Source organism: Podarcis liolepis, assembly GCF_965112155.1.
Source record: "Podarcis liolepis genome assembly, chromosome: 1".
In the NCBI taxonomy this organism is placed as follows: Eukaryota; Metazoa; Chordata; class Lepidosauria; order Squamata; family Lacertidae; genus Podarcis; species Podarcis liolepis.
Window position 1 is genome coordinate 32,181,597 of NC_139554.1, and position 17,374 is coordinate 32,198,970.

The 17,374-nt window shown below is 41.8% G+C and overlaps 1 protein-coding gene across 3 annotated transcripts in view; it reads left to right on the forward strand.

The window, feature by feature from the left end:
- The window catches only part of ENTPD5 (ectonucleoside triphosphate diphosphohydrolase 5 (inactive)), a 20,049-nt gene continuing 2,675 nt past the window's right edge, over window positions 1–17,374 (forward strand). The window contains exons 1-14 of one of the 3 annotated variants that reach the window (XM_083509172.1): window positions 14–2,215; window positions 2,320–5,035; window positions 5,170–5,447; window positions 6,851–6,930; window positions 7,314–7,457; window positions 7,777–7,852; window positions 9,171–9,206; window positions 9,407–9,495; window positions 10,444–10,523; window positions 10,873–10,934; window positions 12,196–12,297; window positions 14,208–14,348; window positions 15,769–15,825; window positions 16,708–16,823. In XM_083509172.1, coding sequence (XP_083365298.1) covers window positions 4,989–5,035; window positions 5,170–5,447; window positions 6,851–6,930; window positions 7,314–7,457; window positions 7,777–7,852; window positions 9,171–9,206; window positions 9,407–9,495; window positions 10,444–10,523; window positions 10,873–10,934; window positions 12,196–12,297; window positions 14,208–14,348; window positions 15,769–15,825; window positions 16,708–16,823 — 1,308 coding nt within the window. In that variant the 5' untranslated portion in view covers window positions 14–2,215; window positions 2,320–4,988. Of the gene's footprint in view, window positions 2,216–2,319; window positions 5,036–5,169; window positions 5,448–6,850; window positions 6,931–7,313; window positions 7,458–7,776; window positions 7,853–9,170; window positions 9,207–9,406; window positions 9,496–10,443; window positions 10,524–10,872; window positions 10,935–12,195; window positions 12,298–14,207; window positions 14,349–15,768; window positions 15,826–16,707; window positions 16,824–17,374 lie in introns of all 3 variants that reach the window. The other 2 variants (XM_083509173.1, XM_083509174.1) reach the window with 2 other exon arrangements.

Here is a 17,374-nt window from a genome sequence, read left to right on the forward strand (position 1 = left end):
GGCGCGCGCGCACGAGCGGGAGAGACGTCACGCGCGGTGTGTTGACGTGACACGCGGCACCGGCGAGATGTGGAAGGTTGAGGGCTCTGACAAGGCGGTGAGTGGAGAGGTCTGGACGGGGCAGCGCGTGGAAGTTCTTTCCCCGCCGGCTCAGGGGCGCGCGCGGGCCCAGCCCTGGAGAGCTCCCCCTGCCCCGGCCTTCCCGGCTCTGGTCTCTCCTGCTTCGGCAGCATTTGCCCTGTCAATACTCCGGCGGCGTATCACTCCGATACACTCAGATGCGTGCACACCCGACACGCGTCTTTCGGTAGGAATCCGGAGCTTCTCGACTCGGAGAGACCATGCCTCCCGTTTCAATCTGTTGCGTGCAAACAAAGAAAAGCCACTTTGCCCGTTTAGAAGCATCACGAGGAAATACGTAGTTGTTTCCAAGCATCAGCTGAACGTGTCATTTCACTACTTACAAAATTGGTTTGCTCAATGGGTTAAGGCTTGGAAAGAGTGTTGCTTTTATTCTCCAATTTTAGTTATGCCAATGGCTCCTGAAATCGCGGTGTGGTATTCTAGGGGTGCTGTGATAAAGCGCATTTCAAGCAGTCGCATCATCTATTGCTGCATTGTGGCAGTGCCCGCTCCGATCAGCACAGTGTGACATAAGAAGATGAGTCAAAAATAGCTCTTTGTTTTCCCCTGTTCATGAATTGACTTTGTGCCTCCTCCCCACCCCCCACCCCATCCTTCTTTTGCAATGAACATTCATCTTGGTAAATTATTTTCTAATTCAGCAATGATTTTTATTGGAGCTTTTGCCCTACTGAAATATGCCCCTTGAACTTTCCTGGGGCAGGAAAAAAACCCCAACCAAGGCATATTTTCTTGTTTGCCTTAGATAAATGATAAACCTAGGTTCACAGAAGGTGGTTGGCTTGAACTTTAACATGTAACTCCTGCTTGCTTAATAGCTGAGCATTTTTAGTTGCACTTGCAAATAAAGCTGAGGAATAGGTGAGTGAAGATATAGTATTGTATTGGAGTTGCTTGGCTAGTTAAATTGCTTTGTGGGGAGGGGGACTTTGGGATTGAAAGAAACTGCCTAAATTTCAGGTCTTGGATTGAATATATAGTTGTCATGATTGCCATCAAATAAAAACTAAGAGATGCAATATTATGTTTCTTTGTATATACTGTAATGTAATTAACGTGCACGGCGCTTTACATATACAAGATAACCGGTCCTATCCATCCCTGAGGGGGCTTACATTCTAATCAATTGACCACAGATAAAATGGAGGGAAATACAGGCAGGAGTAAGCAGGGGAAGACTCTGTATTTATTTCAGTTACACATTCTTTGGGTTTGTAGTAATTGGAGATTGTGCTAAAGGCTTTATGGAAAAGATGGGTTTTGTGGAGGGATTTGAAAGAAGTAAGAAAGGTGGTATAACAAAGGTACACTGTATAAGTGCAGCTGGATTCATTGTTCACAGATTTCTAAGGACTCCAACTCAACCTAATTGCTTTCTAACCATTGTTGCTCAGCCCTGAACCATTCATACAGATTATACTAAGATTTCAGCATCACATGTTCTAAATCTATTATGAAATCCACTGCAGCTTGACAGCTAAGAACACAAAGTACATGAAGCTTATATGTGATTTGCTCATCAATTGGACTATTGTTTATCTGTGAAGGTGTACTAGCCTAGTATGATGGCAAGTAATGAATGAGCTACAATTTCCAAATACCATTCAATATTGCTTCATATATTACATATTTTTCTGTGTATAAGACTGCCCCATGTATAATACGCCCCCTACTTTTGGTGACCCCAAATTTAGAAAATGGGCTTATTCACTATCCATGTATAAGATGCCCCCAGATTTTTAATCTTATTTTAAACTAAAAAAAACTAGTCTTATACACAGAAAAGTATGGTAATTATCCTGCCTTCCTTTGAAGTGCACAGAGTGGCACTTCACAGGGTAGTTGCAAGAATAAATTAGGTGTTTGGTGGAACCATAATTATGTCACAGTGGCTTGTGAAATCAGTTCAGCACAAAGAGTGTTGAGCCCAAGTTCAACTATTGATCATTATAATGGCTATGCAGATATTTTAATCTAGATCTTCCTAGTCTTAGTTCAGCATTCTGTTGACTACACCACACTTGCTCTGTGGTATCATATAGTACAGGAGCTTCTCCTTTAGATTTTTGCAGTGAGAGATTTTTACAAAATAAAAAAATTCCTTCCAGTAGCACCTTAAAGACCAACTAAGTTAGTTCTTGGTATGAGCTTTCGTGTGCATGCACACTTCTTCAGATACAGAGATTTTTACAGACATTCTTCTTCTCTGGCGATCACTCGTAGCCAAACCATCCTAAATATCTTTGTAGAAGCTTACGAGAAGCTTGGCCTATCACTCAACATCCCAAAAACCAAAGTGCTGCACCAACAAGTACAAAATAAACCCTCTGCAGCGCCACAAATCCAACTCAATGGTGTAACGTTTTACAGACAGTCCTGTACATGTCTACTGAGAAGTAAGCTGCATTGAGTTCAATGTGACTTACTCCCAGGTAAGTGAATATAGGATTGCAGGCTTAGATATTCACTGGAGGGAAGTAAACATCTCAGTAAATGTGCATAGGATTCCTCTGTATGCCAGATTCCATGCTTATTAGCAGGCTGAGTGGTTGGTAAGAAAACTTGAACTGTGAGTTCTAAATCCAGTCTTGGTTACAACATGAATGAGACCTAAGCTTCTATCAAGACTTGCTGAACATTAAGCTGTATTATGCATCTGACTACTTTAGTTATTATGCCTTTAACAAGGAGGAAAATGCAAAGTAGAGCAGGTGGGTATTTATTAGAAAATACCCAAGTTTTTAATAAATACTGGCTAGCACGATTTTGCATTTTTATTTCCTTTTTGGAAATAAAAAAAGTTTATTCACTATTATGCCTCCAGTTCTATGATAACAATCTATGTTTTTATTTCAACATCCCATGTGACAACATCCCAAGCTTTATATTTGAATAGGGAAACTACTGGTGGTGCAAAATAACAATTCACTCAACAGGGATGTTAATGGATATTCTCTCAAAATGGTGTTGGTTATTGGTGAAGTTGAATAAAGGATTTCACTTGTTTGCTACTGCATTTAAAACTTTGTTGTAATTTGATTTAGACAATCAATTTGCTCCTAAGTTGCTGAAGCTGTCTTTTTAATATAAATTCTGAGTTCATTTGGCTTGGGATGTTCATTGTAAAATTAAAGTTTAGGTTTCAGATTGTTAGACCAATTTTTTGCCATTTTGTTATGGCAAAGTATAGCCTAGAATGATATTCGAATGCTGCATATGGAGAAGAGTTTTCAGCAAACTTGTCCTTATCCCTAATTTTATGTTAAGAGGGGACTTTATTATGGGATTTCTCTCCAAGAATACTTTCTACTGCTCTTGGAACAAAACATACTGATTTGAATCTAGATGGAAAACAACATAGCTGCTGAGGGAGAGAAGTTTAAAGATTCATTTTAGGTTTTGTAACTAGTCATAAAGTTGAGGGATCAAACTATGAGAGTGGAGCTATGGAATGATAAGGAAATAAAAAAAAGGCAGAGGGCAAATGAGGTTTCTGAGCGGGAGGGGCAGCAAATTGAAATAGGCATAAGGGTAGAAGCAGGAGAAGATAACAAGTCCAGTGGATTCAGATGCCAAGTTCTAACCACATGTCGGTGGACAGATATAATTAGTAGATTGGGTGTGCAAATAGTGAGGTGATGTACTATGCTGAAAAGCTGATGCATAAAGTAGTTTGAGGCTTTTTAGAAATAAGAGCATGTCACAGCTAAGTATGGACAAAATCAACCAAGAGTCTTGTGGCACCTTAACAAATAACACATTTATTTTGACATAATTTTCTGTGGGCCAGAGTCCACGTCATCAGATGCTCTGTAAGGACTTGCATTTCCCCATAACTTCTTTTTGACAAGTTCTGCATAGGCTCTAAAACTCAGCACTCTACTCAAATAGGTAAAATGCAATTGGCTACATTAGATTGACTTTTTAGAATTTTTAATTTGAAAGTCTCTGTGTGATGCATTACATTCCTCTTTTTCTTCTTCCTTCCCCCTTTCCCAAATAAACTTTATTTCTGTTCTTTGACATTTTGTTTCATGAGCTGAAAATAGTATTCCTCTGGAATTTCTCCTTAAAGACTTCCATATGTTAGACTGCACGGTTATTAAGCTAGCTCTTGTATTTCAAAATTACCTCATAGAGTTCTATGGTGTCCTCTAAGCTTTGGAAAAGTAAAACTAAAGCTCATTTTTCCTAGAATATGGCTGGATCACTCTCTGTAGGATTTACCCCTTCATCTCCCCACCCCTTCATTGCTGGATAATCTGGGAGATTTAGTATGACTGGTAGCAACCTATCAGAATTCGTCTTTGGTGAAAGCCTTATATGTTCTCTACTTTCTGGGTTCTTGTGAGGTTCTTTTGTGCTATAATCAGACACAGCATTGGTTGGGAACAATTTGCATCTGATTTGAAAGTAAAAGTTAATACACAAACCAAAAAATATATACTGAAAGATAAATTTGAGTACAAGGAAAGAAAACTGCATCTAATTCTAATACCCCTCCCATTCTGCCTCTCTAATAACTGTACATAACCATAGTGAAATGGTGTGTTTTACCCTCCCTGATTTTTAAGCCGCTGCCATCAGGAGAAGATGAGATTCCCATTGTCTGTCGTTTTGAATGACATTTGTGTTCTTTGTCTGCCCAAGCCTGCTAGTGTTTTAGTGAGGGCACAGAAGTCTTGGCCTGAACACAGCTTAGCCTGAATTGAATAGATTCATGTCAATGGCTTAATTTGGCATTTGGCACAGTTTCAACATTATGTTGAAGCTGTTCAACCAGATGCTCTGTGAGGGAGGAGGAGCATAGCTTGCATTTTTATGAAATTGTCTGGAACATTAGAATGCATCTTGAACTGTTTCGTAGACTCAAAAGATGCAGCCCCTATTGGTGAGAATCAGATTCTTGAAGTGTGTTTGTAGCATGAGCTGTGGTTGGGGTGGCTTTTTAGGATGTTGAAAGTCTCCTGTGTGTAAGAGGTTTGGTGTAACTAATTATGCTATTGGTTAATAACTCTGCTGCAGGAACTTCTCCAACTCTGCAAATCCTGATTTGTACAGCGGCTGTCCAAGGCTCCCAAGCACAATGGTACTTTCCTGGGCTGCAGTCATTGCTATGTTTGCGCTTTCCTCCATTTACTGCCTAGTTTCTCACCACGGCCCAGAGCTGTGGTTTCAAGACCTCTTCCCTTCCAAAGTGTGCCCTGCAAACACCAGCATGGATACGCTATATGGCATTATGTTTGATGCAGGAAGCACAGGGACACGGATTCACATTTACACCTTTGTACAGAGAAGCCCAGGTAAGATCACATGAGAAGGTTCTAAGCCTATGCTGTGGGGACCTTAGATTGTGAATATATTGTATGCTTTTGCTAATTCTGATACCAATGATCTTACTCATCCTCTAAAAGTTGGAGAACTAGATGGAGTACTACTGTGACCAGCCATTGAAACTTTATTCTGAGCTCTAGAGTTTCTTAATGCTTCATAAGCCTTTATTCTCAGAGCTTCTGTCTTGTTTTCTTTAACCTTTGATCAGTTTGTACATGTTTGCTTCTCTTCCTAGATAAAGTTCATTGTGGTTCAGTTGTACTGCTTAGTCATGCTTCTTTTGAGAGGGTGTTCAATTTAAAGTGGCTTTATCACGGAAAACAGCAGGGGATTTTGGTCTGAAATGTCTGTAACAGAGTGAAAATAAAAAAATTCCTTCCAGTAGCACCTTAAAGACCAACTAAGTTAGTTCTTGGTATGAGCTTTCGTGTGCTCATACCAAGAACTAACTTAGTTGGTCTTTAAGGTGCTACTGGAAGGAATTTTTTTATTTTGACTATGGCAGACCAACACGGCTACCTATCTACTTCTGTAACAGAGTGAGTGTCGGAAAGGTGGGAACTTGATAGTGGTATGAGACGTATATTCACTTCTACAGTGAATTGTTAGGAGATTATCAGATAACTGTCAAACAAAACAAATAAGTTTTATAAAAGTTACTCTAGGCAGAGGGGAAGATGTTTTGTAACTTAGAAGGTGGCCTTGTTTCAATAAATGGATGAGTGGGGGGAGGGAATTGGGAAGGATCACCTTAGGACCTGGGTAGGCAAACTAAAGCCCGGGGGCCGGATCCAGCACAATCGCCTTCTAAATCCAGCCCGCCGATGGTCCGGGAATCAGCATGTTTTTACATGAGTAGAATGTGTCCTTTTATTTAAAATGCATCTCTGGGTTATTTGTGGGCCATAGGAATTTGTTCTTTATTCTCTCTTTTCTTCAAAATATAGTCGGGCACCCCACAAGGTCTGAGGGACAGTGGACCAGCCCCCTGCTGAAAAAGTTTGCTGACCCCTGCCTTAGGACATGCTTGATAAATTTTTCAGTTCCTTATTTTGATTGCTTGGCCTTATCCAGATCAGCTTGCTTTGTCACGTTTCAATTAATTTTGTGCTCACTGGTTGCCCCAGTAATTCTTTTTACATCTGGATTTGCAGGGCTCAGAATTTCCTTTCCCAAAAGTATACTGAATTTGTCAGTTTGGCTGCATTTTGAAAACAAAGCCACAGTGGCCCATACTAGAACATTTTCTGTGTGAAAGAAATAATGATGTGTTAGATTGATGTCCTGTGAAACCAGTAAGTTCCTTTTGATAGATATGCACGCATTTGGGAAGATCAACTATTATAAAAGTTGTTTGGCTTGATTTTTGCAGAAAAACCTGCAGAGTTAGAAGGCGAAATCTTTGAATCAGTCAAGCCAGGACTCTCCGCCTATGCTGATCAGCCTGGAAAGGTAAGACATTCTGATGGCTTTTTGTGACTATTTGGCTCTCTTCCTCCCCACTCATTCTAAATTCAGTTTATATAACATGAAGAAGAAAAAGAAAGCATAATGGGAAGGCGAGGAGGACAAAGAGGCGGGTGAGAAGTAGATGTTTTGCTGTACAGCACCATCAGTAGACATGGCGCTTGACACAGTTTAAGAATGGGGAGGGGGAGCTGGACAGGAGCTTACAATCTAGGATAACAGAAGAGGTAAGAGAGGGTGGGGCAAGAGGAACTTGGGGGGGTGGAAGGGACAAATGTGAGTAAATGCAGTTGCATGTACCTGCAACTTAGTTATAGGCGAGAACGAACTTACCAACATTTGTGTCTTGGATTTCTCTCCAACTTTAGGGAGCAGAAACAGTCAGACAATTGTTGGACATGGCTAAAGAAGCTGTACCGCCCAGTCACTGGAATAAGACCCCAGTAGTCCTGAAAGCCACGGCTGGTCTGAGGTTGTTAGCAGAGCATAAAGCCCAAGCTTTACTCTCTGAGGTAACCTTAGGTTGTATTGCAAGGGGGTTGGCTTATTGTGTAAAAGTTGGGGGCATATGTAACAAGCTCTTTTCAGTGCTTGCCTATGTGCGGTTTTGCCTTGATTTTTTAAAAAATACTATACCAGTCTTGTGAGAGGCACTTGTAGATCCTACATCTGCTGTCACTATGTTTCAATAAATTCCTGTTTTATACCTGAATGCTGGGTGAAAGCGTTTGACTTGTGCTCACCTTGATTTACCTCCCACTGTTTTTTGTACGGGAGGAAAATTATGACATCCACTCATCCATGCATAACCTAGTTTTTTCATTTCCACAGGTCAGGGCAGTCTTTGAGGAGTCACCATTTCTAGTTCCTGATAACAGTGTTAGCATCATGGATGGATCTTATGAAGGTGGGTCCTGGGAGGCAGAAAATGGGAAGGAATGGAGGTGAGTTCGGGGAGAAAGAAAAGGGAGGGGATCAAGTGAGGGAGAATAACCACAGGAGCAAGAGGGAAGGAGTAGCATCTCCCCAGTGCCAAATGAAAGGTAAAATATTGCTGGTATCACAGTGGCCAAACCACAATATCTTTCTTAGTCCCAAAGAGACGCTTTAAGTTTCCAGGGGAGAATTAGGTTCCATACACAGGAAAGCAACGAGTCTCCTTGGTTTTAATGGCAACATTTCATAATGCAAGTACTGTTAGATGAAAAGCAGTCACATAGTTTGCAATTAGAAGAAACTCAAGCAAAGGAAAAATTCAAGTAGCCAAACTGGCATAGTGAGTAAATAGTTTTAAGTGTATCTAGCCCAGGGGGGTTGGGAGCCCCTGTATGCCAGAGATGTGCGGGGTTGGAGACAAAGGTATGCTGCCCGACAGGTGAGACTTTTACCTTTGTACAGTCAGCTACATTGTCAGAGGTCTTTATGCGCACCCCTGCCCCAGTCTCAACAACTGGCATTGTCAAAGGTCAGGGAAGGAAAAGCAGTGGAAGAGGACGTGGAACAGGGCTGGAGAGAGGTGTGGCCTATGGATGGGGCATGACCTGGTAGGGTTCTGTGGACCAGATGGAAAGGCCTGGAGGGCTGCACTGGCCCCTGAGCCTGAGATTTCCTACCCCTAATCTAACAATGACAGCTGGAGTAGAGGTTTTCTGTTTCCTCACAAGCATGGTTTATCAGTCAGCCTACATTTACCAAATGATCTTCAACTCACTTTCCATACCTTTGTGATGAACAGTGAATTATTGTTTGTTACTTATTGGGAAGTACAGGCAAAAGAGCACAGTCCCTGCCTGCACATTTGCAAGCCAAAATATTTTCTGAGATGGGAAACAGTGAGCAGTGCAAAGCTATCCCACCATACTTACTGCGTGCTAAACTCAGCCTGGATCCCCCTCACATGTTCAACATGCCAAAATGGTCAAGTGAATTGTCCCTAAGCTGACAAGCCTGTTAAGCATGTCCACTAAGAGTAAAGATAATACATTTTTTGTGGGTTAGAAATGAAGTCAAATATATTTCAAGAGCGGAATTGTGGAAGGTCTCAAATGGAAAACAGTGAAGGCTGATGGGGGTGGAGACTAGAACATATTCAAAACCTAGGGAAGGATTGGAAGAGATTATGCTTGAACAGTGATAGAGGTGGAAATCTAGCAGCAGTGGATATCTTTCTGGATTGCATTTGGGTCTCAAGATAGATTTCAGTTACGTTTCCTTCCTTTTTGCAGGTATACTAGCCTGGATCACTGTGAACTTTTTGACAGGTAATTACTGCTATGTGATTTCTGTTTTGAGGCTTGGATAGAGTCTGTTCCATAAAAACTGAGTAGGCAGTTGGATATTTATAGTGCACGTTTTCAGAATACTCTGCTTCTGAAATCCATTCAGGGCTGCAAGTAATAGATAACATGGAAACTCTCTGGGCATGTGGGTAGCCTTTGAACTTCTTCAATGTTCCCTGCAGGGCAGTTGTATGGCCGGAATCAGCAGACAGTGGGAACCCTGGATCTGGGAGGAGCCTCAACCCAGATCACGTTCCTGCCACAGCGGGAGGTGAGGAATCTCGAGGTTGCCAAAATGTTGGATAATTTGGTGCAGGTGTCCCATTTATTTCATGTTTTATTTCATCTAGATCTAGGCTGCTTTAATCTGGCAGGGTCAGATAGGCAGGGTACAAATAATAAATTATTGTTATGATTAAATTATTATAATAATATTCATTAGGCTTCTTTGTAAAAGTGTTTTAAATACCAGAAATAATGTGAAATGGTATGCATTTGATAATGTTGCTTTTCAAGCTGTGACTTCCAAAATGTTGCAGCTTGTTCTTTAAAGTAGTGCCTGTATCTTATTATCATACGTATATTCTGACCAGGGAACATGGGTGGCGCTGTGGTCTGAACCACTGAGCCTCTTGGGCTTGCCAATCAGAAAATTGGCAGTTCGAATCCTCACGACGGAGTGAGCTCCCGTTGCTCTGTCCCAGCTTCTAACCTAGCAGTTCGAAAGCACACCAGTGCGAGTAGATAAATAGATACCGCTGCAGCAGAAAGGTAAGCAGTGTTTCCATGCGCTCTGGCACTCATCACAGTGTCCCAATGCACTAGTAACAGTTTAGTCATGCTGGCCACATGACCCGGAAAGCTGTCTGTGGACAAACGCCAACTCCCTTGGCCTGAAAGTGAGATGAGCACCACAACCCCATAGTTGCCTTTGACTGGACTTAACCATCCAGGGGTCCTTTACCTTTTTTCCTTATTGTGAGCTTTCCAGCATCATCAGTTTATGACTGTGACTACATTTATTATCAACCTTCATACAAGATTTTCTTCCTTACTACAATAGAGCAGACATTTTCTGAACATTAATAGTTTAAGATTATCAAAAGTCTCTTGTCTCTTCAAGACTCATGTGAATGTTATATGCTGTACTAATGTTACACAAATGTATCTTGAAATTTAAAAGTCACTGAAGAATCCTTTTTCATTATCCTAATTTTAGGAAACCCTAGAGCAAACACCAATAGATTTCCTTACCTCATTCGAAATGTTCAACAGCACTTACAAGCTCTACACGCACAGGTGAGTCAGGCAGTTCTATGCAAATGACTATTTTTAAGGACACTGTTAGGTATTTGTCAGATGTAATATTGCCTTAACAATTTGTATTGCTTATTCTGAAGTCAGCATTTCTTGCTAGTTATCACAACCCCACATGTGTGTCTTTATTCTCATTATAATAAACAGGTAGTTTGTGGATTACTGTAAAGAAGCACATGCTAACATTTCATACATAGGCTTAGCAAGGAGGAGGCTGTTTTAGCAGAGTATTGATCTTATATCCTTGTTCATAAAATTGCCTAGTCTTATAAGTGGGATAGGGTGAACTCCGACTTTAACCAAGTGCTGTTTGGCCTTCTTCATTTTACAGCTATTTGGGGTTTGGTCTGAAGGCTGCACGGCTTGCTACATTGGGAGCCCTGGAAATGGAAGGTACAGTCAGACAGAATAGCTTTGTGTTTGTGTGTGTGGATGGACTGGGGGGGGGCGTCATCCAGCTGAGTGGATTCATCCAGTTCCTCGAATTTGTCCTGTTCAGAATTATAATGGGAAATGGTCCTAGACCAGCTTCTGACAGGCTGACTGTCTCTTTATCCCCTTCCTGGTGTGCATTTTCCTTTTAATGAGATTCTGTTGTCACTGAGACAGGTAACATGACACTCTGTAGGGTTATACAAGCCAGCTGAAAGATAAACTCAGAGAGGAGCCAAATTGTGAAAAGCAATTGTAGCTGCCCTTTGTGGTAGGTAACTGCTTATTAAAACCAAGCCTCTAGGTGGAGGCGAGTTTGGGTTGTGATTACAAATAAATAAATAAAAATGCACCATGATTATGATCTACATTCTAAACAGTAGATATACTACTTCAGCTCTTTTAAACGGTTCAGCAACTCAGCTTCCTGTTTTGCTCAAATGTGAAGAAATTCGGGTTCAGGGGGTGCTCTTCGTACTTGAGAACCTTCTAAGTATCGTCTCCTCCTTTTGATTAGCCTTAAACTCGGCCCTCCAGATGTTTTGAGACTACAGTTCCCATCATCTCTGACCACTGGTCCTGCTAGCTAAAGATCATGGGAGTTGTAGGCCAAAAACATCTGGAGGGCTGAGTTGGAGGAAGCCTGGCCTAGGAGTCCACTAACATATTAATATCAAGACCCTTTGAGTAGCACATACAGTTATTATCATTTTCACATCCCATTATCATGCCAACTCACCCAGAATACACTTAGGTTTCATGGCCTCCATCCTGGTGTTGTACATTGCTGCCCCATCTATACATTTTTAGTCCAGTTTGGCTGGGAGCAGAAGCATTCCTCAACCTGTATCTGTCTCTTCCATTTTTCACCTACCTGTCTATACAGGACCCACCTGCCTACATAGAGTTTAGTGCAGGGGTGGGGAATATGTGGCCCTCCAGCTGTTCTTGAATTCCAGCACCCATCTGCTCCAACAACCCAGCATGACCAGTGGTCAGGATTGATGGGAACTATAGTACACCAACATCTGGAAGACCAAAGATTAGCTACTCCTGGTCTAGTGGACTGAGCTTCCTATTTGGGGAAACAAGAAAAAACTTGATTTTCTTCTATAAATGGACTTTGGCATTTGAACTTTCCCCAACTTCCTTTTCCTGCAAATACCAAGGGTACTGAAAAACATAAGCATTATTAATTTCACCCAATCTATATTCTCTTTAGCGTCAGATGGACGGACGTTCCGAAGTTCATGTTTGCCAAAACAGCTGGAGGCAGAATGGCACTTTGGAGGAGTGAAATACCAGTATGGTGGCAACCAAGAAGGTAAGTTAGAGAGATAAAGTTTCCCAAGACTGCTGCTGCTCTGGCTTTTATCTATCTATCTATCTATCTATCTATCTATCTATCTATCTATCTACCATCATCTATCTTCTGGTCCCAGGGAGCTTATTGCTGGGGTAATGGCTTGAAATGGTTTAGACCCAGCCAGAAATAATAATGATCAGGAAGCAGATCCACCTGAAAAGCCATTGATTGTGCTTATTGGAGTATATTGTCTCACTGAAGTAACATGGCCAGTCTCTGGTATTCTTATTTCGTCTGGGAATCCTTGATCTGAATCTCAGTGAAGCTATCCCTTGCCATAATTTATTTGCTTGATGTGATTTTTATTTTGTGTGCTCCCCACTTCTAAACGTTTTGCTACTTACACTTGGAGGGTTTTCTTTTTTAAGTAACTATTTTAAATAAAATTCATAGGGCACAGGTGGGGAACCTGTAGCCTGGAGGCCAGCGGTCCCAATTTAACCTATGAGGCATTTTACCCCAGGCCATACTCACCCCACATGTGACTTCCTAGGACATCAGGTGTAGTACAACTGTAGCTACAAAGGAGTGTTAAAGTGCACTAATTTGCCTGCAAGTGGGGCTTGCATTCAATATCTTTAAACTTGGTGCTGAATACCAGATCTTCTGGGATTAGCTCCACTCAAGAGACTCCGGAACAGAAGTTCTGAATGAAGCCATCCCTGCCACAAGCAGGGCTTGTGGCAGAGAAAGCACTGCATAATACTTCTTTGCAGGCGCAGCTTGCAGCCGCATGGAAACATTTTCCCTTTTTGCTCGCTTGGAGTGTGATAAACTTTCAAAACTGACCTGTAGAAGATAGGCCAGTTCTGGATTTGATTTATTGAAAACAGGAAGTTCTTAAATCGTGGATTAAAGATTTATTTTTATTAAAACCTAGTATTTAAGGACAGAGAAGAGAGAAAGCTGGGAGATGAGTCAGAGATTCATGAAGACACAGAGGCTTTAGTCAGGAAGAGGTGTCAAGATAAGACCTGAGCTATTTTGCACAGGCAATAGCAGCGGACTTTCTTTTTTGCTAATATTTATTGAGTTTCCATTTCAGATTGCAGCAGGGACAGAACATAAATTTTAGGTCCAGGAAGACAGCATTTCCTTTCTCCTCTGGCTACTGTGGCCCTGTTTGCATACCATGCTAAGCCAAATGGAAGCTTAGCACAAAGACCCGAGTGAGTGGGCTCCCAGAGATCACAGCCATTTCACTCCTTCCCAGTCATTTTGCTTCCATGCTTGAGTTAAACCAGTTTGGCTTAGGGTGTCATCTCAACCCAGGCTTGGGTTGTCCAGACTAAGCACAAATTCTAATAAGGTTTTGTCCAGGAGAGCAGAATCACAATCCGTTTTGGCCATGGTAAGCCACGGGTTAGCTCGGTGTGGAACAGATGCAAAACAATCAGGGAACGAACAAAGCAGCCACCATCTCCTCTCCAAGCCAACACGTTTGTGCTAAGCCATGGTTTGTCTCAGTGTGGTGTGCAAACCAGGCAAATGAGTCACTTCTGCTCCATTAAAATCTCCATTATTTGGATCACAAGGCTCACAATAAGGTTACCTTGCATAATTCCCTGACATCTATGGCATTTGATATTGGGTGTATGTTCACAGTTGTAAGAGAGTCATTTTTGTGTAGAGGGCCCCTTTCCCCATCACCTAGGGTTTGCTTGTTTGTTTTTAAAAAACCGTGTATAATCATAAAGCGTAAGGATAGAGATGGGAATGTGCCCAGGCTGTGCCAATACTGCAAAGCTGTCAGGAAAGACCATTTACAACTGTTGCACTTTCCTTAATTTCATTGTTAGCAATTCTTCACTTATCTGCAGTGGGATTCATGACATGTTGAACTTACCTTTGTGTGTTTACCCTGCCAGGAGTAACGGGATTTGAACCTTGCTATTCTGAAGTGTTGAAGGTGGTAAAGGGAAAATTGCATCAACCAGATGAGATTCGGCACAGCTCCTTCTATGCCTTTTCCTATTATTACGATCGGGCTGTGGACACCGCCCTGATAGGTGAATAGCAAACATTTGAAATCTTGAGCTCTATGACCCTTGGGGAATGAATGCCCCTCTTTCAGTCAGTCACCTACACGATGGGACTTGATGAGCCGTTCCAGATGCTCCTCTATTCATGCAATGAATGCACACGGGTCGTTCATTTGTTGCAGGAATATCTTATTATCCTGACATGGTAAGCACTGGAGGTATATATTGTACCTGAAGAAATATGATTCCCCCAGCCCAGATAGTGTATCCATTGTGAATGCTGGGGAGAATGTGGTTGCACCAGATGTCACTGGCACCTATTGAATATCACGAGCATGAGCAATGCAGCCAGCACCACTTTATGAACCTTTTAAAACGTGCCTTCCCCTTTTCAGTTGTTTGAGGATGGATTAAAGTGTGGCTGCAGATGGTTGAGGATAGTGCAAACCCTGAGCCCGGCTTCTGCTGGGGAGGGCGGGATATAAATAAAATTTATTATTATTATTAGAACAGAATCCCTTTAACCTCTGGAAGAGCCTTAACAATAAAGGAGTGTTTTTGCATGCTTCCTTCTGAATAAATGATTGGTGTTATTTTATTCATTCCTATGGAGAATGAATGCATCAGCACAGCTGGTTGGGCAGGTGCCACTGCCAGGCTATCATGGCTCAGGGGGTCACCAGCCTTTTTGGGTTGATGGGCACGTTTTGAGCTCTGTGTGTGTGTGTGTGTAGCTATCACCCCCCCTAGTTGCATCTCTCCCAACAAAATGTGTGTGTGTACAAGCTTGTTGTTTTTCAGGCCTTGGTAGGGATGAAGGAGGAACTACTGTTCCTCGCTTCATGACAAAGGGGGCAGTAAGCCGGGGGGCAGTCTTTGTGGGCACCAGAAGTCCATAGGTTTGCTGCTTTGCCCATAACTTCTATACTGGTGCCCATGATCTGAGTTGAAGCTAGTGCTTAAATCTTTAACTTGTTTTAAATTAAACAAACATTAGATGTTTAAATGACAACTTAAAGGTTTGTCATTAATGTTTGCTGTATCTTGCTTTCCTAGTCGGTCCACCTGCCAAGGGTGTGTTCCATAGGCCAGTGACAGGACTCTGGGTAAACAGACTATTTGCATTAGCTGTTTTATGTATTGGGGTTCCGTGGCAGACACACACAGCTTCCTTCATAGACCAATTGGCATGGAAAGGAAATCTATGAGAAATGTGAAAACCATGGCTTTAAGGACCATATCTGAATCTGCCAAACACCACATTGTAACTCATTTAAATGTTTGGGGTTTTTTATTATCAGCATCCCATGCCATCCTAAACTGATCAGGAAATCCCTCTATAACTTGTGTTGGGTAGACTACTACACTTGCCACAGAGATAAGTGTTTTATCAGTTTTTCACAGTATCTCGTAGCCAGAGGATGACCCTTATCTTTTGACATTTCAGATTATGAGAAAGGCGGTGTTCTCAAAGTGGAAGACTTTAGAAGAAAAGCCAAAGAAGGTAAAATGTACTCTTGAGAGTTGAATTAGGGTACTTCCAGTTAATGAAGCAGTAGTCATGTCACTTTGAAATAGTGCCATGTGAGGGTGTATTTTAGTCACTCACTGACATTTGAAATATCAGACCATTGTTGTTTAGGGACAAGGCAAGGCTAATGGTTTGATCAGAATAAAGCAGGTTTTCGAGTAACTGCTTAAGAAATTAGGAATTCACTCTGCACTTTTGAATTCAGAGAACAACTATGGAATAGCCATGAAACAACCATGGCTATTAACCAGAAGGTTGGTGGTTTGAGCCCACCAAAGGATGGCTGTGGGCAGGATTCCTCCATTGCATGACCCCAGGGATCCCTTCTCGCTCTATAATTCTATGAGTCTATGATTTTATAAGGGCAAGTCAGCCAGTCTACAAGCATTTCAACTACTTGCATAGACTATGTATTCCAATAAAGTGTATTGACATGTATATATATTTAGGAACCATTTAAAGTGCAGAGTCTTAATATGGCCAGCAAGTTCCTCTCTCTTCCAGGTAGAAAATATTCCACTTTGGAGTAGCTAAAAACATATACTAAACAATTAAGGGATTGGGAACAAGTAGAAGAGTGATGGCTCCCAACTCGGTTTATTATTGCACTTGCACCATTTTCCATGGTTCTTGTTCTCAAATGCTCCTCAAGCAGCATTTGAAACTAATTCATGCACAAGTGTAGCACAGGTGGGGATGAACAAATGTGGAATGGCCTATGGGATCATACATCTCTTGAGTTGTGGTTTGCATTCAGCTAGAATTACATTTAATAGTTTTTGTGATAATATTGCTTATTTTGGAGTCACTTGCTCCAATACTGCTGAATATTCTTCTCAATTTTTTTCTTTGAAGTGTGTGACAATCTGGACAGCTACAGCTCTGCCAGTCCTTTCCTTTGTATGGATCTCAGTTACATTACAGCTTTATTAAAAGAAGGATTTGGATTTCGAGACAGTACAGTTTTACAGGCAAGTAAAAATGATTGAAATAAGCCTTGGTTGAAGATTTTATTTTATTGACTAGTTGTTGGTACTGGTACTTTGTTCCATATGCTTTGGTGAAATGGGGTGTGTGAATCTACTTATTTTAGCATGGTAAAGAATAAAGGTAAAAGGTAAAGGGACCCCTGACCTTTAGGTCCAGTTGTGACCGACTCTGGGGTTGCGGCACTCATCTCGCTTTATTGGCCGAGGGAGCCAGCGTGACTAAGCCGCTTCTGGCGAACCAGAGCAGCGCACGGAAACACCGTTTACCTTCCCGCTGGAGCAGTACCTATTTATCTACTTGCACGTTGACGTGCTTTCGAACTGCTAGGTTGGCAGGAGCTGGGACTGAGCAACGGGAGCTCACCCTGTCGTGGGGATTCGAACCGCCGACCTTCTGATCGGCAAGTCCTAGGCTCTGTAGTTTAACCCACAGCGCCTGCTAAGTGTCTTTGCAGCTCCTGTTTTTTTCTTCTAGTCAATTGCAGCTCAAACTTAACAGTATGGAATTTTAACGAATACTTTTCTTATTTAAA